At 49.7% G+C, this 24,368-nt stretch overlaps 1 protein-coding gene across 11 annotated transcripts in view; it reads left to right on the top strand.

Annotated features, from left to right (window-relative positions):
• The window catches only part of CSTPP1 (centriolar satellite-associated tubulin polyglutamylase complex regulator 1), a 230,199-nt gene that overhangs the window by 204,743 nt on the left and 1,088 nt on the right, over positions 1 to 24,368 (top strand). For 7 of the 11 annotated variants that reach the window (XM_011724335.3, XM_071074725.1, XM_011724339.3 and 4 more), the window contains 5 exons: positions 16,036 to 16,121; positions 17,866 to 18,061; positions 18,654 to 18,763; positions 21,997 to 22,060; positions 22,315 to 23,132. In XM_011724335.3, the coding sequence (XP_011722637.1) occupies positions 16,036 to 16,121; positions 17,866 to 18,061; positions 18,654 to 18,763; positions 21,997 to 22,060; positions 22,315 to 22,507 (649 nt within the window). In that variant the 3' untranslated portion in view covers positions 22,508 to 23,132. Of the gene's footprint in view, positions 1 to 16,035; positions 16,122 to 17,865; positions 18,062 to 18,653; positions 18,764 to 21,996; positions 22,061 to 22,314; positions 23,133 to 24,368 lie in introns of those variants that run through there. The other 4 variants (XM_011724336.3, XM_071074727.1, XM_011724340.3 and 1 more) reach the window with 3 other exon arrangements.

The raw sequence follows: 24,368 nt of genomic DNA, 5'->3' as shown, positions 1-24,368 counted from the left end.
GTGCTGGGATTACAGGCATGAGCCACCGCAGTCAGCCTGGGCTCAGATCGTTTTAAGGAAGATTCAGCCCCAAAATCTGGGGGGATAAACTCAGCATCCTTCAAGACTGAACTTAAGGCCGGGCATGGTGGCTCACACCTGTAATCCCAGCACTTTGGGAGGCTGAGACAGATGGAACATGAGGTCAGATTGAGATCATCCTGGCTAACATGGTGAAACCTCGTCTCTACTAAAAAAAAAAAAAAAAAAAAAAAAAAGAAAGAAAAATTAGCCGGGCGTGGTGGTGGGTGCCTGTAGTCCCAGCTACTCGGGAGGCTGAGGCAGGAGAATAGCGTGAACCTGGGAGGCGGAGCTTGCAGTGAGCTGAGATTGCTCCACTGCACTCCAGCCTGGGCCACAGAGCACTCCAACCTGGGTGACACAGTGAGACTCTGTCTTAAAAAAAATAAAAATAAAAAATACTGAAGTTAAGAATGAAGGTATGACAATAATTAGAGAATTTCTAAATAAAGAAAAGGAACCATAAGTGTGAGTGTGTATGTCCCAAGAGGCAAGTAGGATCCATAGTAATCTTGTTTGCTGCTTAATCACTATCACTTAGCATAGTACCTAGATATATGCCAGACACTCCATAAATGCCTGCTGAATGAATCAGTATATGAGTGAATGTGTGAGTGAATGTTCCTTGTCTGGCATTTTACATGATTCTAATAGTCCATGATTCTAAGTTACTCTAAGAACAAGAGTCAACAACTATATCCTATATTTATTTGTTCATTTGTTTATTCATCAAATATTTCTTTTTAACAGCTTTTTGGGATACAATTCACATACCATACACTTCACCCATTTAAAGTGTAAAATTCAATGGCTTTTAATGTATTTCCAGAGTTGTGCATCCATTACCATGGTCTGTTTTAGAATGTTTTCATTACCCTAAAAAGAAATCCTACACCCCTTAGCCATTACTCTTCGGTCCCCACTCTGCCATCTTCCCCAACCCTGGGCAACCCCTAATCTACTTTCTGTCTCTATAGCTTTATCCACTGGGCATTTCAAATAAGTAGAATTGAGACCAGGCACAGTGGCTCACACCTGTAATCCCAGCACTTGGGGAAGCCAAGTGGGGAGAATTGCTTGAGCTCAGGAGTTCCAGACCAGCCTAGGCGACATGGCGAAACCCCATCTCTACCAAAAATACAAAAAACTTAGCCATGCGTGGTAGCATGTGTCTGTGGTCCCAATTACTTGGGAGGCTGAGGTGGGAGAATTGCTTGACCCTGCGGGGCAGAGGTTGTAGTAAGCTGAGATCGCACCACTGCACTCCAGCCTGGGCAACAGAGTGAGACTCTGTCTTTAAAAAAAAAAAAAAAAATCAAACAAGTAGAATTGTATATGTGGTCTTGGCCAGACGTAGTGGCTCGTGCCTGTAATCCCAGCACTTTGGGAGACTGAAGCAGGTGGATCATTTGAGGTTAGGAGTTCAAACAGCCTGGCCAACATGGTGAAACCCTGTCTCTATTAAAAATTAAAAAATTAGCTGGGCATGGTGGTGCACGTCTATAATCCCAGTTACTCGGGAGGCTCAGGCAGGAGAATTGCTTGAACCCAGGAGGCGGAGGTTGCAATGAGCCGAGATCATGCTGCTGCACTCCAGCCTGGGTAACAGAGCGAGACTGTGTCTCCAAAAGAAAAAGAAAAAAAAAAAATGGCCAGGCACAGTGGCTTATGCCTATAATCCCAGCATGTTGGGAGGCCAAGGCGGGTGGATCACAAGGTCAAGAGATGGAGACCATCCTGGCCAACATGGTGAAACCCCATCTCTACTAAAAATACAAAAACTAGCTGGGCGTGGTGGCATGCGCCAGTAGTTCCAGCTACTTGGGAGCCTGAGGCAGGAGAATCGCTTGAACCCAGGAGGCGGAGGTTGCAGTGAGCCAAGATCGCACCACTGCACTCCAGGCTGGTGACAGAGTGAGACTCTGTCTCGGGGAAGAAAAAAATAAAAAAATTTTGTGACTAGTTTCATGTTTTAGGTTGGCGTAAAAGTAATTGAGGTTTTGCCATTATTTTCAATGGCAAAGACTGCAGGTACTTTTGCACCAACCTAATAGCACAGTGTTTTCATGGTTCATCCATCTTGCTGTATGTGTCAGTACTTCATTTCACCAAATGTTTCTTGAGTGCTGATTTTGTGCCGGGAGCTATTCTGCAAATGAGGATACAGTCATGAATAAGATATAGTTCCTGCCCCTCAAAGAACTTGATTTAGAAGGCGACTGCTTAGGTACTGGTTACTGGCTGCCACCACTCTGTGATATATGACCTTGGTTTTGATCAATCACTCCAAAATACTGACCTCTTTTCCCTTTCCTGTGATGTGAGGGAGCTTATGAGAGTGAACCTTCGATATGCATCTTAGCCCCCCACAGCCACAGCTTTGCATTTGCCCCAGCTCTCTCCTCAGACCCTCCAAACAACTGGATAACATGAAAGCACCACAAGATGTGAGTGCAGGTGGCAGAATCCTGTAAGAACCAAAAATTCTCCGTACCAAGGTAGAATTATACAGTTATTGATACTGAGGGGCTTCTGGAATGGTATTCCTCTATTTGTGGCTGGAAACTTACCCACTCCTCACCTAGAGGCCTGCTGTTTGACAGAAACCTCAGACCTTTCTGTTTGAGCAGGAGGAAGCATCGTAGCCAGTCCATGTCAATAGCAGTGTGAGGGAATTATGGGAATGGCAGTAACAACAGAAGGGCCAAGGTTACCCACATGGCACTGGCTGCAGTTAGAGATGAATTCAGAATTAGGGTAAGTTTGTTTTCTCCCCGAGTATGAGCATCAAGCTTCTGTGTCAACCTCATCTCCTCAATGCCATGCTTTCCCCCACTGTACTGCAGCTGGTGCATATGTAGAAAAACTGTATGTATCCCAGAAAGCATCCCCTGATTTTGTAAGCTATTCTCATTTTGTCCTGAAGGTCAGGGTCCCAGCTTCCCCACACACATACCTATGCATCTGATCAGAACTGCAAATGGGGGTGGTAGAGACTTCAAGGCAGTTACTATTGCTAGAAGAGGAACTGCCCTCTCCCATCTCACTGCCAGGCTCACTTTATTCAGGACGCTGAAGTCTGGGGATGGGCTGCTGAAGGAGGCTCCAGTCTCTGATGATTTGTGCATAAAAGAATGTAATCCACAGGCAGCTGGAAGCCGGAGCCTGTTCAGGGGCATGGTGTCTCCACATGCGCCTGCCTTATGTGCTGCAAGCATCATGGCCAGGCCCTGGGGCAGCAGGTGTGAGCTGGAAAAACAGGAAAAGAAAAAGCAAACAGACTCCACGACAGCAGCCAAGCCAGAGATCCCCTCCATCTCACATATTCCTGCAGCTAGTGGAGTAGTTCTTTCATCCCCAAATGATCAACAGAGCATCTCCCGCTCCCCATCCTCCATGGACTGGAAGCTTTCTGGATGGTTAAGAGCATGCAATTGGAACCAGACTTCTTGAGTTCAAATCCTGGTTTCACAACATACTAGCTGGGCCCTTGAGAAAGGTATTTAATTTCTTTGAGCCTGTTTCCTCATTCGTAAAATGGGAATAATAATAGTTGTAATGATTGAAGGAGAAGTATATGATGTGCTTAAAATGGTGGCTGGCACAGAGTAAACTTGTCATGATCGTTAGAAGTGGTAATATTAACCTTGACCTAGAAGAACACAGACCCCATGGCATTAGAAAGATCTAGTGTACATCCCACCTGTGCCCCATTAACTGGATGACCTTGCGGATATCTCTAAGTTCTCTGGGCCCTGTTTTTATATCTGTAAAATGGGGATGACAATAATAATAGTAACTAACTCATAGGGTGTTTGTAAGATTTCAGTAACACCAACAAAACCATGAAAATTGCTTACCACATTGTAGACATTAAATAAGTAATAATTTTTTAATTTTTAGATGAAGTCTTGCTCTGTTGCCCAGGCTGGAGTGCAGTGGTGTAATCTTAGCTCACTGCAAACTCCACCTCCCAGATTCAAGTGATTCTTGTGCCTCAGCCTCCCAAGTAGCTAGAATTATAGATGCCCGCCACCACGCCTGGCTAACTTTTTGTATTTGTAGTAGAGACGGGGTTTCACCATGTTGGCCAGGCTGGTCTCAAACTCCTAACCTCAAGCGATCCGCCTACCTCAGCCTCCCAAAATACTGGGATTATGGGCATGAGCCACCACGCCTGACCAGTAATAATTTCTTGCTGTTACAATTATGTTGGCATTATTAATAGTACCAGATTTAAAAAAATAAATAAATGAGATGTTGCTGGGTTTCCAAAGCCAATGCTTCCTGGCCTTTTTGCACTTCACAGCAATCAGAAAATAATATATAACAAAAATCTCCAGTAAAGATAAGACTACTTGTGATTGGCCTGCAGGCTCTGGCCTCCTCCCAGCTGGGCCAAGGGGACCATCACACCTGTAAGTCATTTGAGACCCAGGTGACAAAGGGTTGGGAAGCTGTGTTCCAAGGGTGAAGATTTAAAGCACTGGTTCTTAAACTTGAGTACGCATCAGAGTCACCTGCAGGGCTTGTTAAACCACACATGGCCGGACCACATCCCCAGAGTTCAGTAGGTTTAGGGCAGGGCTCAAGAATTTATATTTCTAAAAAATTTCCAGGTGATGCTGATGGTCTGGGAAACACACGTTGAGAATCACTGATTTAAAGTATTGCCTGCCATTCTTTTTTTTTTTTTTTCATTTTCTTTTTTTTTTTTTTTTTTTTTTTTTTTTTTTTTTTTTTTTTTGAGACAGAGTCTTGCTCTGTCACCAGGCTGGAGTGCAGTGTCGCGATCTGAGCTCACTGCAACCTCCGCCTCCCAGGTTCAAGCAATTCTCCCACCTCAGCCTCCTGTAGCTGGGACTACAGGCACATGCCACCATGCCCAGCTAATTTTTGTATTTTTAGTAGAGACTGGGTTTCACACTGTTGGCCAGGATGGTCCCAGTCTCTTGACCTCATGATCCACCTGCCTTGACCTGCCAAAATGCTGGGATTACAGGTGTGAGCCTCCTCACCCAGCTGTATTGCCTGCCATTCTTATTCTGGCCAGGCATGGTGGCACACGCCTGTAATCCCAGCACTTTGGGAGGCTGAGGCAGGCGGATCACTTGAGGTCAGGAGTTCGAGACCAGTCTGGCCAACATGGTAAAACCCCGTCTCTACTAAAATACAAAAATTAGCCAAGCATGGCAGCACATGCCTGTAGTCCCAGCAACTCGGGAGGCTGAAGCAGGAGAATCACTTGAACCTGGGAGGCAAAGGTTGCAGTGAGCTGAGATCACGCCACTGCACTCCAGCCTGGGCAACAAGGCAAAACTGTCTCAAAAAATAAAATTAAAATTAAAAATTAAAAAAAGTATTGACTGGGCACAGTGGCTCATGCCTATAATTCCAGCACTTTGGGAGGCCAAGGTGGGTGGATCGCGAAGTCAAGAGTTCGAGACCAGCCTGGCAAACCTGGCGAAATCCCATTTCTACTAAATACAAAAATTAGCTGGGTGGGGTGGCGTGCGCCTGTAATCCCAGCTACTCAGGAGGCTGAGGCAGGAGAACTGCTTGAACCCTTGAGGCAGAGGTTGCAGTGAACTGAGATCGTGCCATTGCACTCCAGCCTGGGTGACATAGCAAGACTTTGTCCCCCACAAAAACATTATTTTAAAACGTTATTATTTTTTGAAATGGAGTCTTGCTCTGTCACCCAGGCTGGCATGCAGTGGTGCATTCATAGCTCGCTACAGCCTCAAACTCCTGGGCTCAAGTGATCTTCCCACCTCAGCCTCCTGAGTAGCTAGGACCATAGGCACATTCTACAAAGCCTAGCTAATTTTTTATTTTGTAGAGATGGGGGCGGTGATCTTGCTGTGTTACTTAGGCTGGCCTTGAACTCCTGTCCTCAAGCATTCCTCTTGCCTCAGCTTTCCATAAATTTTTTTATTTTATCTTATTTTATTTTATTTTAAGATGGGGTTTTGCTGTGTTGCTTGGGCTGGACTCAAACTCCCGGGCTCAGGCAATTTTCCTGCCTCAGCCTCCCAAGTAGCTGGGACTACAGGTGCACACCACCACACCCAGCTAAGAACTTTTTTATAAAGAATTCCTACAAATTGGCTAGGCACAGTGGCTCACGCTTGTAATCCCAGCACTTTGGGAGGCTGAGGCAGGTGGATCACCTGAAGACAGGAGCTTGAGACCAGCCTGGTCAACATAGTGAAAACTCCTCTCTACTAAAAATACAAAAAATTAGCTGGACACGGTGGCGGGCACCTGTAATTCCAGCTACTTGGGAGGCTGAGGCAGGAGAATCGCTTGAACCTGGGAGGTGGAGATTTCAGTGAACCAAAACCGTGCCATTGCACTCTAGCCTGGGCAACAAGAATGAAACTCCGTCTCAAAAAAAAAAAAAATTCCTACAAATCAATAAGAAAAAGATTAAGGCTCTCAGTAGAAAAATAGTCCAAAGATATAAACAGGCAATGCACAGAAGAACATTAGTAATAAACCTTTGGGCATATTTTCATGCCCACACTCACTAGTAATCCGAAAACTGCCAATTATATTGAGATACCTCTTCATACCTATCAAGTTGGCAAAAATTTTAAAGTTTCATAATACAGATATTGGTGAGGATGTGAAACAGTGGGAACGCTCATAAACTGCGGGTGGGAATGTAAATTGTTACAATTACGTTCGGACAATTTAGCCAAATTTTAAAAGTCCAAGAGCTACCCCTGGGAATAAGGAAACATGCAGTATTGTTTGTAATAGCTGCCATTGGAACAATCTGCATGTCCCTCTGCCGAAGGAAAGAATAAAGTGTGGCATATTCATACCATAGTTGTGGAATTCTTTCCAGCAGCTAAAATGAATAGCTATATATGCATCAATCCTGATGAATCTCAAAATATCAAAGTTACAGAATGACAGAGTTTGAGAAAAAGCAAAACAAAGCTATATAATGTTTTAGGAACACAGACATTTGCATGAGTTAATTATAGTATAAAGACATGCAGAGGAATGCTAGACCCCCAAGTTTTAGTAAATCATGGTGATCCCCCCAGGAAGAAAGGTAGATGATAGGATGAGGGAGGGGTGCACAGGTGGCTGAAATGGTTATCTGTAATGCTGCATTTTACAAAGCTTTTGAAGACTGAAGCAAGGATAGTAAGACGTTATGGTATGATAAAATTGGCTAGTGGGGACACAGGTGTTTCTTACGTTATTCTCTGTAGTTTTCTGAGGTTCTAAACATTTCCTTTATATAAAAAATGATGGGGGGATTAGGTAGAGAGCAGTGAGAGCAAAAAGCATTTCGGGGAAAGTAAGCGGCATGGAAAAGAAGCTAGGCTCTCACCAGTGATGGCCTGGAGTTTGAGGCATTTGAGGGCAGAGGGAGGGAAAGTGGGGCTTTACAGGCCATACATTGGGTTTGGGTCTTTATTCTAAGGTCTGTGGACCAGTTCACCCCAGCTGTCAGGCTTCTTGGGAGGTTCCAGAGTAATGAGGCCTTCAGACTGTCTGCAGGGAAGCAGCAGCACCCGGGCCAAAGCTTCCAGTCCTTCTGGGGGCAGCTGCTCTAACAAACACTGAGACTGGGAGAAGTGAAAGGGGCAGCAGGAAGGCTTCATTACCACGAGACAGCACGGAGCCCACTCTTCCTTACCAGAAGTAGCTGCAGGTGGTCTCGGAACTGTGACTAGCGTCAGAGAGGCCTGTATTTGAAGTATAGCTCTTTCGCTCCTGTTTGTAACCTGCGTCAGGTTTCTTAATTCCTCTGAATGTCTGCGTTCTCCATAAAGGTACTCACTGAACTGACCTCACAGGATTAATACGAGCAGAAAATGAACTATGGGTGTGTAGTGCTAACAGCCTTTAGTGAATATTCACTATTATTATTATCATCATCATCATGTTGTTTCCCACACCCTCTGGATCAAGCATCTTAGGCATTTCAGGGCAGGTAGGGTTTGGGGTACCCTGGAGGTGCAGACTGGAGCCAGGGCAGAGCAATGACCTGGACATCCCATGCCACTTCAAGGGCCTAGGCTAGAGGCAGCTTGTGCAGCACAAGTGTGCCTCCAACACAGTCCAGAAGAGGAGCGACCCTCAGGAAATGACGCAGGACACCTTTGTAGCAGCCTTTTTCCTCCCACCTGGAGAAGGTAACCAGACATCGTGTCATCGCTGCTTCTCTCATGGCCCTGACATTCAAACAAAAACCCTAGAGGTGCACTGTGAGCCCAAACAGACATGGGGACACCCTTCAGCCACCCTATGACTGACACTAGTCATGTGACCTCCTCAAAGAAGTCCATTCATGGAAAGTGGCTTTTTTTTTTTTTTTTTTTTTTTTTTGAGACAGAGTCTCGCTCTGTCCCCCTGGCTGGAGTGCAATGGCGCGATCTCAGCTCACTGCAAGCTCCGCCTCCCGGGATCATGCCATTCTCCTGCCTCAGCCTCCTGAGTAGCTGGGACTACAGGCGCCCTCCACCGCGCCTGGCTAATTTTTTTTTTGTATTTTTAGTAGAGACAGGGTTTCACCGTGTTAGCCAGGATGGTCTCGATCTCCTGACCTTGTGATCCGCCCGCCTCGGCCTCCCAAAGTGCTGGGATTACAGACGTGAGCCACCGCGCCCGGCCGGAAAGTGGCTTTTCTTTCTGGCCCTGGCTGAGGGCTGGTTTCCCCCAAAAGTAAACCGGAAACTGATCGCTGGCTTCCGCCTGAGACCTCTGCCTGGTGGATGATGGCAGCACACACTTTCTCTGGGCTCTATTTTTATTTGCTCTTTGGGGCTCTCCCACAGTTTAAACCAGATAGAATATACTTACTGATTACATCTGGAGCTCATTCTGAGCGCCTGTTAGACACTAGCATATATAACATCATCACGCTGACTCTCAACAAGAATCCTGGGAAACAGGAACTATGATTGTATCCTCTTCACAGATGAGGAAACTGAGGCTCAGAGGGAAACAGTCACTTGGCCAGTGAATGGTGGAACTGGGACTTAATCCTGGGGTCAACTAATCCAGAACTTCAGGAAAATGGGTGCAGCCCATGCCACTAGACCAGGGAAACTGACCCTAATTAGGGGTGAATAGGAAGTTGGCAAGTCAGTAGGTTCAGGCTGGAAGCTGTTGCTTACTTGGCACCCTTACAACTCCCAGCCAGACTGCCTATCCCAGCTGCTGGAAGTCAGCAGGGGAGGGAGAAAGTGGCCAGTCTCAGACCGGCCATGTGCTCTTTCTCCACTCCAGTTGCCTGTCCTACCCCACACATGGTTCTGCTCCGGACAGCCTGAACCAAAGTGTCTCTACTTCTCCCCCAGAGTCCCTCTCTCTAGCCCTGAGGCATGGCCCACAAGGGTCCCTCCATGATCCAATAGATCTGTGCAGACTGTCACTGGCAGCAGCTCCCTGTTGGCTCCACTTCAAAGCAGGGGCGGCCAGGCACCTCCAGGTGTCAGAAGCAGCTGGCACGTTAGCAGAAGGCCTCTGGCAAGAAGGGGTGTTGAGCCAACTGCCAGCAACTGGAAAACAGCACATGGGGATGACCTTGTCTCCAGGAAGATTCTTTCCAGAGCCCTCTGGGAGTGGCATCGAGCTTGAGTTCAGAATGAAGGAGCTGTCTGTGGGGATAAAAGGGTTGCAGGCAAAGGCAAAGAGGTAAAGACAGACCAGGAGCTTCCTGCCTGCCTTCTCCCACAGTTCTGCTGAGATTCCAAAGCTAGATGCAGATGCCCACAGCTAGAAAGATCCCATAGGCGGGTTAAAGACACAGATGCGGCCGGGCGCGGTGGCTCAAGCCTTGTAATCCCAGCACTTTGGGAGGCCGAGACGGGCGGATCACGAGGTCAGAAGATTGAGACCATCCTGGCTAATACGGTGAAACCCCGTCTCTACTAAAAAATGCAAAAAACTAGCCGGGCGAGGTGGCGGGCGCCTGTAGTCCCAGCTACTCAGGAGGCTGAGGCAGGAGAATGGCGTGAACCTGGGAGGCAGAGCTTGCAGTGAGCTGAGATCCGGCCACTGCATTCCAGCCTGGGCGACAGAGCGAGACTCCGTCTCAAAAAAAAAAAAAAAAAAAAGACACAGATGCCTAGAACTTTCATGGGTCTCAGCATTCATTTGGAGATGGACAGCACAGCATATGGTGTGATTAAATGTACCTTTCAGTAAGTCTTCTGCAGCCATAGACCTCTGAACTTCAAACTCTCGCCCCACTAGATTTAGCACTAACAGGAGGAGCTGTTAGTTCTGTCCACCCTTGGGACAACACTGTCGGAGCTGGAAGAAGCCCTTTGGGAAGTATGAGCCTTCAAGCTTCTGCTTGAACATTTCTGGCAATACACATCTCATTCCTTTACAAATCAGCCACAATCCTAGAACTACGCAGCTTGAAAACATCTCTAGAGCCAAACTCTAGATCCCCGTGGTATCTCCCCAAGAGGCAGTCCTTTGAGAGTTGGTTCTCAGCCCTCACTTCCTCCCTAGTCTTCGCTTCTAAGCAAAAAGATCTAAATGCAGTCATTTGTCCAGTATCATGGTTTTTAGACTGTCCACCAGGCTGACCCTCTTCTCCAGGACTCTAGTTTACTCCCCTTAAACAGACTGTCCAGACATTGAAAGTATTAGTATTTGAATGATAGCTCTTTCGTTCCTAGCTTGTAACCTTCGCCAAGTTTCTTAATCCCTCTGAATATCTGCATTCTCCATAAAGATTCTCACTAAGTATCTTTATGAGAGGGATTAAGAAACTACTCCAGGTGTCACCTGGCCAGAGGAAAAGGGGACCGTGGCTTCTCTCACTCATTTGTTCATGCATTTCTTCATTCAACAGACATTGACTGAGTGCCTGCTATGTGCCAGGCACCAAACCAGAGTCAAGCCACAGGTAGGGAGACAGAGGCGTCACTTGGTAGATCTTATGTTCCCAGGACAAAGACAACAGTGTGAGGAGGCTGCTGAGAACTGCAGAAACCAGTAGCAGGGGGGCCTATTCTAGGCTGGGTTAGAAAAAGTGCTTTCCTCTTTCATCTTCCCCAAGAGGTGCTGTGGAGGCTTCAGCCTGAAGAATATGGAGATATCTGGTAGGTGAGGAGGAGGCGTGGAGGGCAGGGAGCATTATGGCTAGAGGGACAGACTTGTCTGGAGGGCATGAGTTAGGACAGCTTCAGGGAGGACAGAAAGACTAGTGTGGCCAGAATGCAGTGGGAGTCGAGGGAGGCAGGGGGCAGATGGAGCAGGCTCACAGGCCAGATCCAAATGGGGGACCATGTCCTAAGGGCAATGGGAAGACTGTGAAGGTTTTTTTTGTTTGTTTGTTTTTGTTGTTGTTGTTGTTAACACGGAGTCTCGCTCTGTCATCCAGGCTGGAGTTCAGTGGCGCAATCTTGGCTCACTGACATGGCCACCTCCCAAGTTCAAGTGATTCTCCAGCCTCAGCCTCTCGAGTAGCTGGGATTACAGGCATGAGCCACTGTGCCCAGCCTCTGTGAAGGGTTTCCAACACAATGGTAAAATGGTCACATTCACATTTTAGGAAAATCTTTCTGACCACAATATGGATACTCAATTAGAAGAAGGCTCACACCTGTAATCCCAACACTTTGGGAGGCCCAGGCGGGCAGATCATGAGGTCAAGAGATCAAGACCATCCTGGCCAACATGGTGAAACCCCATCTCTACTAAAATACAAAACTTAGCTGGACATGGTGGTGTGTGCCTGTAGTCCCAGCTACTTGGGAGGCTGAGGCAGGAGGATCGCTTGAACCCAGGAGGCGGAGGTTGCAGTGAGCCTAGATCGAGCCACTGCACTTCAGCCTGGTGACAGAGTGAGACTCCGTCTCAAAAAAAAAAAGCAAGCAAGAGTAGTTGCAGGGAAACTGGGTAGGAGGTCATGCCATCATCAAGAAAAGAGAGGGGGAGGCTGGGGATAGGATGGTGGCTGTGGATGTGGAAAGTAGACGGATTCAAGAGAAATTTCAGCAATAGCATTGATAGGAGTTGGTGAATGGTTGATTGGCTTGGGGTGGGGTGGGGGGAGTTTCCAAGATGTCTAGGATGCCCCACGTTTCTGGTTGAGGAGAGTCACAGCCGGTGTTGCTGTTAACACAAGCTCAGATCCAGTTGGCTTTTTTAAAGGTAGCCAGTCTTACTGCTTGCAATAAAAAAAAACCCTCAGTCCTTTATACATGTGCTGCTATGATCCAGCCACATGTCCCTCAGAAAGAAAGCCCTCACCTCTGTCTGCCCCCCCTTCACTCACCCCCTACTTCCTCCTGCTCGGCATGTTTCAGCTCCCCAGTCTCTGAGCCTCAGACTCTTCACCTGTAGAATGGAAATAACAATAAGACCCACCCATAAGACTGCTGTAGGATAAAATTTAATTAATGTAGTCAAATGCCTTAATAGCCTGCCATGAGGTGGGGTACTCAGGAAAGGTACCTGCCTCTACAGGCAGATCACTTGAGGTCAGGAGTTCGAGACCAGCCTGGCCAACATGATGAAACCCCGTCTCTACTAAAAATACAAAAATTAACCACGCATGGTGACAGGCACCTGTAATCCCAGCTGCTAGGGAGGCTGAGGCAGAAGAATCACCTGAACCTAGGAGGCGGAGGTTGCAGTGAGCCAATCTGCGCCACTGCACTCCAGCCTGGGCAACAGAGCAAGATTAAAAACAAAAAGGTATCTGCCTCTATTGTTACCCGTATTACAGGGCACCTGCAGGGCTGCCCTGCTCCAACAGACACCCCTGCCCTCCCATGGTGTGCACCCCCTCTTCTGGAACAGCCCATCTCCAAAGGGACTGCTGATGTTCGAGGTCAAGATGGCCCCTAGCAGAAAGCTGCAGACCACTTCTGAGGCTGGAAGGGGGTACCCTGTTTACAGCTTCTAGTCCCATGTGTGGCTGAAAGAGGAAGATGCTCGTGGCACTCAGCATTAAGGCTTCCATGAGGCTGTGAAGCCCTTTGGGAAGTATGAGCTCAAGCTTCTGCTCCGAGGCAGGCTCCAGAATGGGCCTATTGGTGAGAATTGCAAATGGAGGTAACTTCTGCAATTAGACAGTGGTGACAGCGATGCTACTGTGTGAATATACTAAAAAACTGAATTGTACACTGTTAAAGGGTGACTTTTATGGTGCTTCATTATATCGCAATGTAAATAAATAGTAAGTGGAAGTTGCTGCTATGGGAGCACTGTGTTCCAATTGATGATCAACGGAAGCCATGGAACATGGGGACAGGCTTGGGCTCCTTGGTGGTTTCCTGCTTGGGGATATTCACAGCCCAGTGCTGTTCTGTTGTAATTCACTTTAGATTGTTGGGGCTCCAGCTGTCCTGAGAGCAGGGAAGGAAGGGAAAGTCAGTGACTTCTCATGTCCAGAGCCTTTGTCTGCCCTGCTGAGCCTGCCAAGGAAAAGCTTTGAGGTGCCGGTGGCTCTCGCTCCCTGAGCGCTCCTGGGAGAGCTCACTCTTCCTCTGCAGTTTGGGGGTCTTTGCTAACGCCAGTCCTCTCTAACTGCCCGCCCTTTGCCGTCTCCCCGCTCCCGCAATCCAGTTGTCAAAACAGATTCTGCCATCTGGGTGGGGAAGGAGCGGTTTTGCTGCCTGGGTTTCCCTTGGGTTATGAAAGATGGGGTAACCACTTGGCCTTTGGCAGTGCACTTAGTCCCGTGAACTACTGATGGAGGGACCAGGGCACTCTCTTGTGGCCCTCAGCAGCACTGCTTCTTCCCACCCTCCAGTCTTGAATTTTTTCCAGCTGGAATTCTAGTGTTAAACTCTGGTGGTGGAGGCAGCTGTCGTTCTCCCCAGGAGATGCCTAACATATCAGTAACAAGAAAGAAAATAAATCAGCCACAGAAACTAGGAGGTAAAATGTTAGTGTTTTTGCTCTGTAGCTTTATTTTCAAAGAGGTAGTATGGCCTCATGGAAGATGCGTGCCCTGTGGAGTCCAGCAAGCTCCCCAGCTGTGTGTGTGACTTTGGCAGGCTGACCTCTGAGCCTCAGACTCTTCACATGTAGAATGGAAATATAAGACCCACCTGTAGGATTGTTGTGGGCTAAAATTTAACGAATGCAGTTACATACTTCAATAGCCTGCCATGCGGTACGTAGGGTTTAAAAACAATTAAAAACTCAGGAAATGGTACCTGCTTCTATTGTTATCCGTATTACAATAAAGACTAGGCAGGAACTGCTGTCTCTCTTCAGGGAGATGGCAGCAAGGGGAGTGGCACCACAATATCACAGTCTCTGTGGAGCCCCTTCCCCAGCAGTGAGCAATCCTGGCTTTCTCTGGGGCTGATCCAGTTGCCAGTCTGGGGAACCTCTGACTCAGGGAAGTGGAGAGAGATTTAGAAAAATATAAGAGAGGCCGGGCGCAGTGGCTCAAGCCTGTAATCCCAGCACTTTGGGAGGCCGAGACGGGCGGATCACGAGGTCAGGAGTTCGAGACCATCCTGGCTAACACGGTGAAACCCCGTCTCTACTAAAAAATACAAAAAACTAGCCGGGCGAGGTGGCGGGCGCCTGTAGTCCCGGCTACTCGGGAGGCTGAGGCCGGAGAATGGCGTAAAAACCCGGGGGGCAGAGCTTGCAGTGGGCTGAGATCCGGCCACTGCACTCCAGCCTGGGCGACACAGCGAGACTCCGTCTCAAAAAAAAAAAAAATATATATATATATATATATATAAGAGAGAGCAAAAGAAAACAATTTTTTTTTTTTTCTTGACAGGGTCTCTGTCTCCCGAGCTGGACTGCAGTGGTGCAATCTTGGCTCACTGCAACCTCTGCCTCCCAGATTCAAGCACTTCTCCTGCCTCAGCCTCCCGAGTAGCTGGGGCTACAGGCACGTGCCGCCACGCCCAGCTAATTTTTGTATTTTTAGTAGAAGTGGGGTTTCACCATGTTGGCCAGGCTGGTCTTACACTCCTGACTTCAGATGATTCACCCACCTCGACCTCCCAAAGTGCTAGGATTACAGGCATGAGCCACCGCACCCGGCCAAAAACAATTAAAAAAAAAGAAAGAAAGATAAAGCCAGAAGGGCCTGATCAGAAACAGACTGGGGGCCCGCCCCACCCCAGTGGATGGCTTGGCGCCTGCCTGGCATGTGATAGAGCCCAGCAAGCGCTCATTTCCTTCTCTTCTTGTCCCGGCTCAGATGAGGCGCTGAGCAGAGGACGAACATAGCCTTGGTCTAATCCCTTTACGAGTCAGATGGTTTTCTTCCTGTGAGGTGGGTCCTCAGTGGGAGGGACTAGAGACAGGAAAACTGTGGGGTGGGCAACCTGTGAATGTGGACAGCAAGGAGGAGCAGGGCGGCAGCACAAGATGAGTGTGGGTTTTGACCCTCACAAGTGCAGATTCCCGAATAGCTCTTTGCCCTCTCCCCTTGTCTGCCATCTGTGTCTCAGGGTGGAGGTGTCTGTCGCTGTTCTGGCCCTTTGGTAGCTTATTAAATCTCAGTACCACTTGCCAAGACCCTTTAAACCCCTTGGCTGTTCTTTTTGCCTTTTCTGATCAGCTGTATTTATTCTGAACTAAATGGTCCTCACAGCAGAATGAAAGGATTTACTGCTTAAGTATATGAAAAGAAACCTTGGCTGCATTACAGTTGCACCCTCTCCTCGCCACCCCCTGCCCATGCTCCATCCGCTAGCTGGTGCCACTGAGACTGAACCGGGAGCCCACTCTGGGTACAGTGTGGTCAGTTCAGTTTGATGGCAGAGTCCAGTTGATGGAGCGGTGAGGTGACTGGGAGGAGCTTGCTTTTGGGAGCCCTCTCCTAAATGTCCTGCTGCCCCAGGGGAGACTGGCAGCCCAGGAACAGCTCTCTCTCTCTCCCTTTCCCCCCGCACTTTTCCCTTCCTCCCTCCCGCTCTCTCCCTCCCCTCCTTAAACCTGCCCCGCCCCTCCTTAAACCTCCCCCAGTTCTCTCTCTCAGATTCTCTCTTTCCCCTTCAGGATTGTGCTCATGGACGACGCCATGGACTGCTTGATGTCTTTTTCAGATTTCCTCTTTGCCTTCCAGATCCAGTTTTACTACTCAGGTGAGTGTTCCCGGGCTCCATCTGGCTCCACACAGGACCCTGCCTCCTTGTCCCGCCCTGCTGCCCTGCCCATCTGTGTGTCTGGCACACGTTTCTCTTCCCCACCTCCTTTGGGGTGTGCTTCATTGCGGGTCACTAACAGGATGTCTGGCGTTCAGTGGTGGTCACAAGATTCAGTCTGCAGAGCTGACCTCCTTAGCCTCCTGAAGACACTGAAAACCACAGTGCTCTCAGTCAGCAACGCAACACATCCGTTTAAGTGATAATGACAATAACAACATCCACAGCATTCACTGCTTACTGAAAACTTACTGTCGCAGGCACAGCACTGACTTTAATCTTGACAACAGCCTTAAGAGAGGGTCCTTTCAGAGACAAGCTCACAGAAGTAAGTAGCCAGTCATGCAGCTCATAAGCGGTGGAAACCAGACCTGGAGGCTGACTCCAGAGCCAGTGTTCCCAACCTCGCTGCTATTTTACTGCCTTCAAGGGTCTCTCCTTTGGCAACCAATCGTGTGTTGGCGTGCACATTCTCCTCCACCCCACAGCTTTAAAAAAGTACACACCAGTCTTTTGTCACACTCCCACTCTGCTCCCCAGTTCAGCCAGCTGCACCCTTAAGTCTCTCTGGAATCAGATGGAATAAATATAGACAAATAAATATAACCATACACCAGCTCACACACACAGACATCAAATGGAGTGCTGGGTTTACAAATTGCTGACTGTGTTCATAAACAAACTTGCTTAAAACAGGCTCTTCCAGTAAATAGAAGGCTGTCCTTAGATCCTAGAGGTGGCCTTCCTGCCAACTGGTGTCCCCAGCTAGCCCTAGCCTCACTTGGGCGCCACATTCTGTTTACTTCATGGCAGCCCAAGGGCTGTGCAGGCAGGGGCTGGAGCCTGGGGTCTTGCCACCTGCTAAGAGCAGGTGGCAAGAAATGGGAGTCATTTCCCATTTCTCCGAAGCTCTTGGGCCCTAGAGAAGGAGTAGCCATGTCTGGGAGAACATTTTCCCCTCAATGCCTCCCCAGCCCTCTTCTCACAGCACCCCCAGAGGGATGGGACAGCTACCACATTGGGCCAGGAGCATTACTGACACTGCCCAGCAGTGTGTGTTAGAGATGAGATGGGCCAATAAGTCAGCAGTTCTAACAGTGGCTCAACTACAACTTTGAAAACCATTTCAAATGACTGACTCAGCAGCAGCTTGCGGGCTTTCTCTGTTCCTCGCTGGTATTCCAACACGCTTTCTTGAGGTAGAGAGGCAGGTGGCCACACAAGATGGGGCTTACCAGTGGGAGCATACTCATGTTCACTCCTCCAAAAAATATTTATGGCCTTAATGTGTGCCAAGCACAGTGCTAGGCAGGACAGGCCAACCAGGCATGACCCCTGCCTTTGTGCATTCCAGCAAGGAGACAGACAATTAATGACACAGAAAGCTCCTCACTGGCTAAGTGCCAGAAAAAAAGCCTAGGGTGCTATGAAAGTGTGCAATGGCAGGTCTCACCTAGTCCAGGAACAACTGAGGGATGGGACATTTGAGCGAAAACAGATTAGTGTCATCTCTCATCACTGTGCTGGCAAACAAGGTTGACAACTTGTGCTCTCAGGATACCATGCCCTGAGCACTGAGGCTGGTGTGGAACTGGGCTGACAGAGAAGGGAGAACATAGTGAAGAGACAAAACATGTCCTCCCTGCCTGAGCTGTCCACCCCCACCCCCGCCCCACGGTTCCAGAATTCCTGGACAGTGTGGCTGCCATCTATGAGGATCTGCTGTCGGGCAAGAACCCCAACACAGTGATCGTGCCGACGTCATCCAGTGGGCAGCACCGCCAACGACCTGCCTTGGGCGAGGCCGGCATGCTGGAGGGCGTGGAGGCGTCGCTGTTCTACCAGTGTCTGGAAAACCTGTGTGATCGGCACAAGTACAGGTGAGGAATGGGCATGCAGCCCCCAGCCCCCCAGCCCCAGGGAGCTCAGACTGCTGGCTGTGGAGCAGAGCTCTGCAGGATGTTCTGCCAGGCCCAGGGATTCTAGGACCCTTGCTGGTCATAATGTAACAGTGCCATTTGCCCCCAAACCAGTTGTTGACTGAAAGGCTCCCAGATGGCTCACTTCAAAAGGACCGCTTTCCCTTGGGCAAGACCACTGTAGATGACCAATTTACTGGCTGACAGACTGGCTTTAACATTTTAGAGAGAAGGAAAGAGTACGCCTTGTATAAAACTTTTCTACACAAAGAGAGGGGTAAGCTGTCCTGTGTGGCACAAGTATCCTTAGGGACCGAGCAACGGATCTGGTTTCCCTAGCCATTTCCCACCGCCGCTCCCCACTCCGGTGAAAGCACCAGTTAGTGAACGTGCCAGCCCCTCCTGACCACAGTGAAGGGCTGGATCCCCCAGGGCCTTGGGGCTCCCAAGGCAGGTCCCTGGCTTGGCTGTGGGTATCCTCGTGAACTGGAAAGTATGGATGCAGAGATGTCTCTGAGGCTGGCTAGGCTCTGAATGTGGCGTCTCTCCTTAGCTGCCCGCCCCCAGCACTTGTCAAAGAGGCCCTCAGCAACGTTCAGAGACTGACCTTCTATGGGTTCCTCATGGCTCTCTCAAAGCACCATGGAATCAACCAAGCCCTCGGTAAGTCAGAGCTAGCAGCCATCAGCCTCTCCTGCCGCACAACACAGGGAGCAGCTGGCCTCTGTTGGCAACACGGCTTCATGGGGAAGGGGCATCACCATCTCTGCCTTGACGTCCCACGGCCAGACTCAGTCCCAGGGAGCAGGAACATGCGCGACAAAACATGGCTCTTACACATTCCCATGGTAGAGGACAGCCTTCCCTGCCTGCGGCCCTGCCCCAACATGAAGCCGTCTCCCCACAGCAGAGGCGCGCCCAGCCCCTCCTCAGAGAATCCCCAACTCTGCTTTGGGGAGCGGCCTGCAGGTTGGGCAGACACAGGACTATTTACTCAGTGGTGCTAGAGATTATATATCAAAGAGACCTGAATCCCATTTATAAACAGGGCAAAGGTGTGTCTGGGGAGACCTTTATTCCAAGCTGAAAAAAAAATCTGATTAATCTGAAAGGGAGAAAAACAAAAGTGGGGGAGCCTGCAGTGGTCCAGTTCTCCCTGCTTGCTGGTTTTTCACTGAGCCTTCTCTACCCACCCCACTGTTCCCCCTCCCACAGCCACTGCTCTCCTAAGGGAAGAGCCAGTAAGCCTCCATTCTACTAGAGTTTAAGGGGTTTTGTTTTTGTTTTTGAGACAGAGTCTCACTCTGTTGCCCAGGCTGGAGTGCTGTGTTACAATCTCAGCTCACTGCAGCCTCGACCTCCCGGGCTCAAGTGATGCTCTCACCTCAGCCTTCCTAGTAGCTGGGACTACAGGCATGAGCCACCATCTTGGAAAATGTTTGTGTTTTTTGTACAGACTGGGTTTTGCCATGTTGCCCAAGCTGGTTTCAAACTCCTGGGCTCAAGAGATCCCCTCACCTTGCTCTCCCAAAGTGCTGGGATTACAGTTGTGAGCCACCACGCCCAGCAAGGGATTCTTTTTTGTGTCTCAAGAGATCCTCCTGCTGTGCTTGGGATCCCAAGTGCCTGAGTCTCAAGGAAAAGACACACAGCATTCCCCCCACTTCCTTTTGCTAGTTGAGGGAATGAGATTAAGGGAAGGAAAGTTAACATTCACTAAATGCCAACCACAGCAGGCTAAGTACTGTGCTGCATGCTTTATATTTCTTATCTTACACAATATACAGTTAGCCGGGGATGCTCTGGGATGCACAAGCACAAACCCTAGCAGGCTGAACTGCATGCCACCTGCAGCCTGGTTATTCTGAGTCAGTGCTTGGGGCTTGCACAGTCTGGGGAGCCCTCAACTAACTGAAGTTGGTAGCTGAGGTTACCCGCTGAACTAGGACTAGAAAGGAGGCAATTGACAGGTCGGGTGTGGTGCCTCACGCCTGTAATCCCAGCACTTTGGGAGGCTGAGGCAGGTGGATCACCTGAGGTCAGGAGTTCGAGACCAGCCTGACCAACATGGTGAAACCCCCGTCTCTACTAAAAATACAAAAATTAGCTGGGCATGGTGGCACACGCCTGTAATCCCACCTACTTGGGAGGCTGAGGCATGAGAATCGGTTGAGCCCAGAAGGCAGAGGTTGCAGTGAGCCGAGATGACGCCATCGCATGCCACCCTGGGCGACAGAGCAAGACAGTCTCAAAAAAGAAAAAAAAAAAAACAGGGAAAAATCAGGAATCAAGAGTAAGGGGGAGGCGGGTGGGATCTGCCCTGCTATTTTTTCATACTCCTAGTTATGACCACCCTTCCTTCCCACCAACAGCAGGAACTAGGAAGGAGAAAGAAAAGCCAATTAGCAACTGGGTCACAGCCTGGACTAACCTCATCCCCCTTTTCTAAGGGCCTTTAAAAAGGACACTGGCCGGGTGCGGTGGCTCATGCCTGTAATCTCAGCACTTTGGGAGGCTGAGGTGGGTGGATCACCTGAGGTTGGGAGTTCAAGACCAGCCTGGCCAACATGGAGAAACCCCGTCTCCACTGAAAATACAAAATTAGCCGGTTGTGGTGGCACATGCCTATAATTCCTACTACTGGGGAGGCTGAGGCAGAAGAATCATTTGAACCCAGGAGGGAGAGGTTGTGGTGAGCCAAGATCACGCCATTGCATTCCAGCCTGGGGAACAAGAGCGAAACTCCATCAAATAAATAAATAAGTAAATAAATAACACTAATAGCCAGACATGGTGGCTCCACCTGTAATCCCAGCATTTTGGGAGGCTAAGGCAAGAGAATCCTTGAGCCCAGGAGTTAACGACCAGTCTCAGCAATATAAGGAGAACCCTCTTTAAAAAAAAAAAAATTAGCTGGGTCTGGTGGCATGTACCATTGGTCTCAGCTACTCAGGAGGCTGAGGTGGGAAGATCGCTTCAGCATGGGAGGTCGAGGCTGCAGTGAGCCATGATCACTGCACTCCAACCTGGGTGACAAAGGAAGACTGTCTCAAAAAAAAAAAAAGTCACTATCATTCAACCACTTTTACTGCACGCTAATGTTGGGTGGTTGGGTGGAATGGGAGACAGAAACAAGCAAGTGGTCTCGGGCCTCACCTGCATCTCCAGTGTATAAAATAGAAATCTGGAGATATACTGCTTGCCGCGTCACGGAGGTCAGCCCTGTTCCCTTAGTCCCCAGGGCACCCCCCAAATGAGAGGGTTCTGTGAGATGTAGTTTGAAAAACACTAACTTAGGGCAAGAGGGGCCAGGAGGCATCATCTGAAAAAGATTTGGACAAATTGGCAATCTGCCTATGCCAGGTTAACTCTGGCCCTGACCCAGCCTTCTCCTCTTGCCCCAGGATCCTCTTTGGAGAAGCAGAGGCAGCATTTTTTTTTTTTTTTTTTTTTTTTTTTTACCATCTGTCTCCAAACTGGGGTCACCCTGATTTGGGGACGCAAAATTAGGTAATGTCTGACCTTTGGGCATAGCCTGGACCATATCCTTTTCAGTCCAGTTACCTGAGGCCTCAAGGAAGAACTCAACTTCCAGCACCAGGTCACAACCACCTAGTGTTGGAAGGGGATCACCACACTTGTCTGGGAACGTCTCCTTGGCTGTGGTGTCTGCCCCAGACAGGGAAAGTAAGCAGTGGGATTCAATAATGTATCAAGCAGCAGCCAGGACCTTCCTGCTCTGACTGTTCTTGGCCCCTCTAGCAGTCCTCAGATCTTCAGATCAGCCCTCCCAGGGTCAGCAGAACAGGGAGCTGTGAAGGTAAGGGGCATGGAGGAATCTGTCACCGGGCTGAAAGGCCCTCGTTTTAACTACTGTGCCCCCAATGATCTCCTAGGAGCTTTGCCTGACAAGGGGGATCTGATGCACGACCCAGCAATGGACGAGGAGCTGGAACGGCTGTAAGTGTCAAGTGGGAGGATGCTGCCCCCTTGTGGGGGCCAGACGGGTTGAACACGGCTGCGCCCCATCTGGGGCCAACACCACTTGTCTGTAACATCCTGCATCTGCCAGGGAAGGGTCTGGGGGCCAGCAGAGGCCTGAGATGTCCCTCCCTCTGAGTCCTTTGGGGGCTGCAGCCCAGGGGTTTACCCTAGTATAAGAGTGGGCATGGAGGCCCCGCTCTCTGGACAGCAGGCCTCTCGCTGCCCTCCAGGCTTCTTCCCTTCTTCAGGCTGGCCCAGGTCCCGGGCCTGGTCAACTCGATCACAGCCAGTCCAGAGGCCAGTTGCCTGCCCTCCCGGACCCCTCCCCGGGTTGGCTCCCCCTGGAGACCTCTCCATCATTCCCGAAAAGTGGATGGAGAGAGCGATGGCTCCACTGAAGAGACAGACGAATCGGAGACTTGAGGAGTCCGAAGGGTCCAGCCCACAGCGCCCTATACCTGCTCCCACCCAGCCCTTGGCGTGCCCACCCAGCCTCCTCTCCAGCACCTTGTTGTGCTGCCCTCTGCTGCTGACAAGGCGAATAACAGCCCCAAGAGCGGCCAGAGGGGCGCTGATGATCAGCCCAGCCAGTGGCCCCGAAGGGAATGGCCTGCTCTCCCTGGTCCTGTCAGCCTGCGAACTTCACTCAGGCCCCAAGCTGACAGCCTGTGCTGAAGCCACCGTATCACTAGGAAGGGGACTTGGCCGTAGCCTGTTAGTCCTCCTAACCTCTTAAGAAGAGCGGTCTCTTCTGAACCAGCCTCTGCTGGTCACCTGATAAGGTTCATCTCCTCACAGCAATTCCATTAAGGGGGAGAACCCGAATAGCCACGCAGGGCCTTGCACCATCAAGGGTGACACCTGCGACGCAAGTACCAGGAGGACATAACCGCTGTGGCCTTCTGTTGGAGAACAGCCAGTAGCCTTGGTAGGATGGAGAAGGGTGGGCCAGAAGATGATTTCACTTGCAAAAACTGCTTCAAGTCTTGACCCCTTTGTGTCTAATAGCTAAATATGTGAAACAAATAAAGTCCCTCGTGTCTGGTAAGTGGTGAGTCTAAAGCTCCTAGGCTGAGGGGAGAAGGGAGAGGGTGAGTTTGGGTTTGTGGTGCTTTTCTGGCAGGACTAGGAGGTAGGGGCCAGTGGCCCACTCAGGCCTGGGGACCTGCCTCAGACAATGAGCAGAGGGGCCTAGCTTTGCACAAAAGCAGCCTTCCAGAGGAAAAGGTGCTCACAGCTGGAACGGCCTTCAGGAAATAGGTTCAGAGGGTTCAAGGCCAGGTTCCCATAACTTTAAAGACCATGGCCACAAAGGGTTAATACTGCACAGCCTTCGAGCCAGGGTTTCAGTCAACATTTGCCAAGCACCTGCTTGGGGTTAGGGCAGTGGGATGCAGCTGTGAAAGACACAGCCTGGGGCAGACACACCCCATCCAAGACTGGAGGCAGGTAAGGACAAGTGGTCTTCAACCTCTTTGGATTGAGGGCTGCGGAGGCAGGGTCCCCCAGAGGGCAGAACCCACCCAGAGGCCCAAGCATAACAGGGCTGCCTCCTCTGAAGGCGGATGTCACCACTACTAGGCACACACATTTCCTTGGGCTCATCGCTACCCAGAATGGATAATTACAGGAACTGCCTCCCAAACCCCTGCCAAGACTGGGCATTCCAACCCAGAAGCAGCTCCAGAATGTGGCAGCTCATTGCCTGTAATCCCAGCACTTTGGGAGGCCAAAGTTGGCTGACTGCTTGAGCCCAGGAGTTCAAGACCACCCTGGGAAACATGGTGGGACCCTATCTCTACAAAATAAACTTAGCCAGGCATGGTAGCTTGCACCTGCAGTCCCAGCTACTTGGGAGACCGAGGTGGATCATTTGAGCTCAGGAGGTTGAGGTTGCAGTGAGCCATGATCGTGCCACTGCACTCCAGTGACAGAATGAGACAGTCTTTAAAAAAAAAAATGCTCAGACCAAGTGATGAGCTCTCTAGGCCCACAATGATCCACAGCCCATGAGAGACATGGTTCTCAAATCCTGGTGTCCTCAGAATCACAGGGAAGCCTACTGACAATGCAAATTACCAAGCTCCAGAGAGTCTAACTCTACCAGCCTGGGATGGAGTCCAGAAATTTCAGATGATCCTAAAGCTGAATGAGTCCCGAACCTACACTCTGCAAATCCATGGCTTAGAGCCCCCTGGCTCCCTCTGCCCATCCTTTCTAATCATCCACTTCACAGACCAGTGGTCTGTAACTACCGTGAGGGCTCCTAAGGTGGCACAGAGAT

This window comes from Macaca nemestrina, chromosome 12, assembly GCF_043159975.1.
Source record: "Macaca nemestrina isolate mMacNem1 chromosome 12, mMacNem.hap1, whole genome shotgun sequence".
NCBI classification, from domain to species: domain Eukaryota; kingdom Metazoa; phylum Chordata; class Mammalia; order Primates; family Cercopithecidae; genus Macaca; species Macaca nemestrina.
This window is presented reverse-complemented; position numbering and strand designations above follow the sequence as displayed.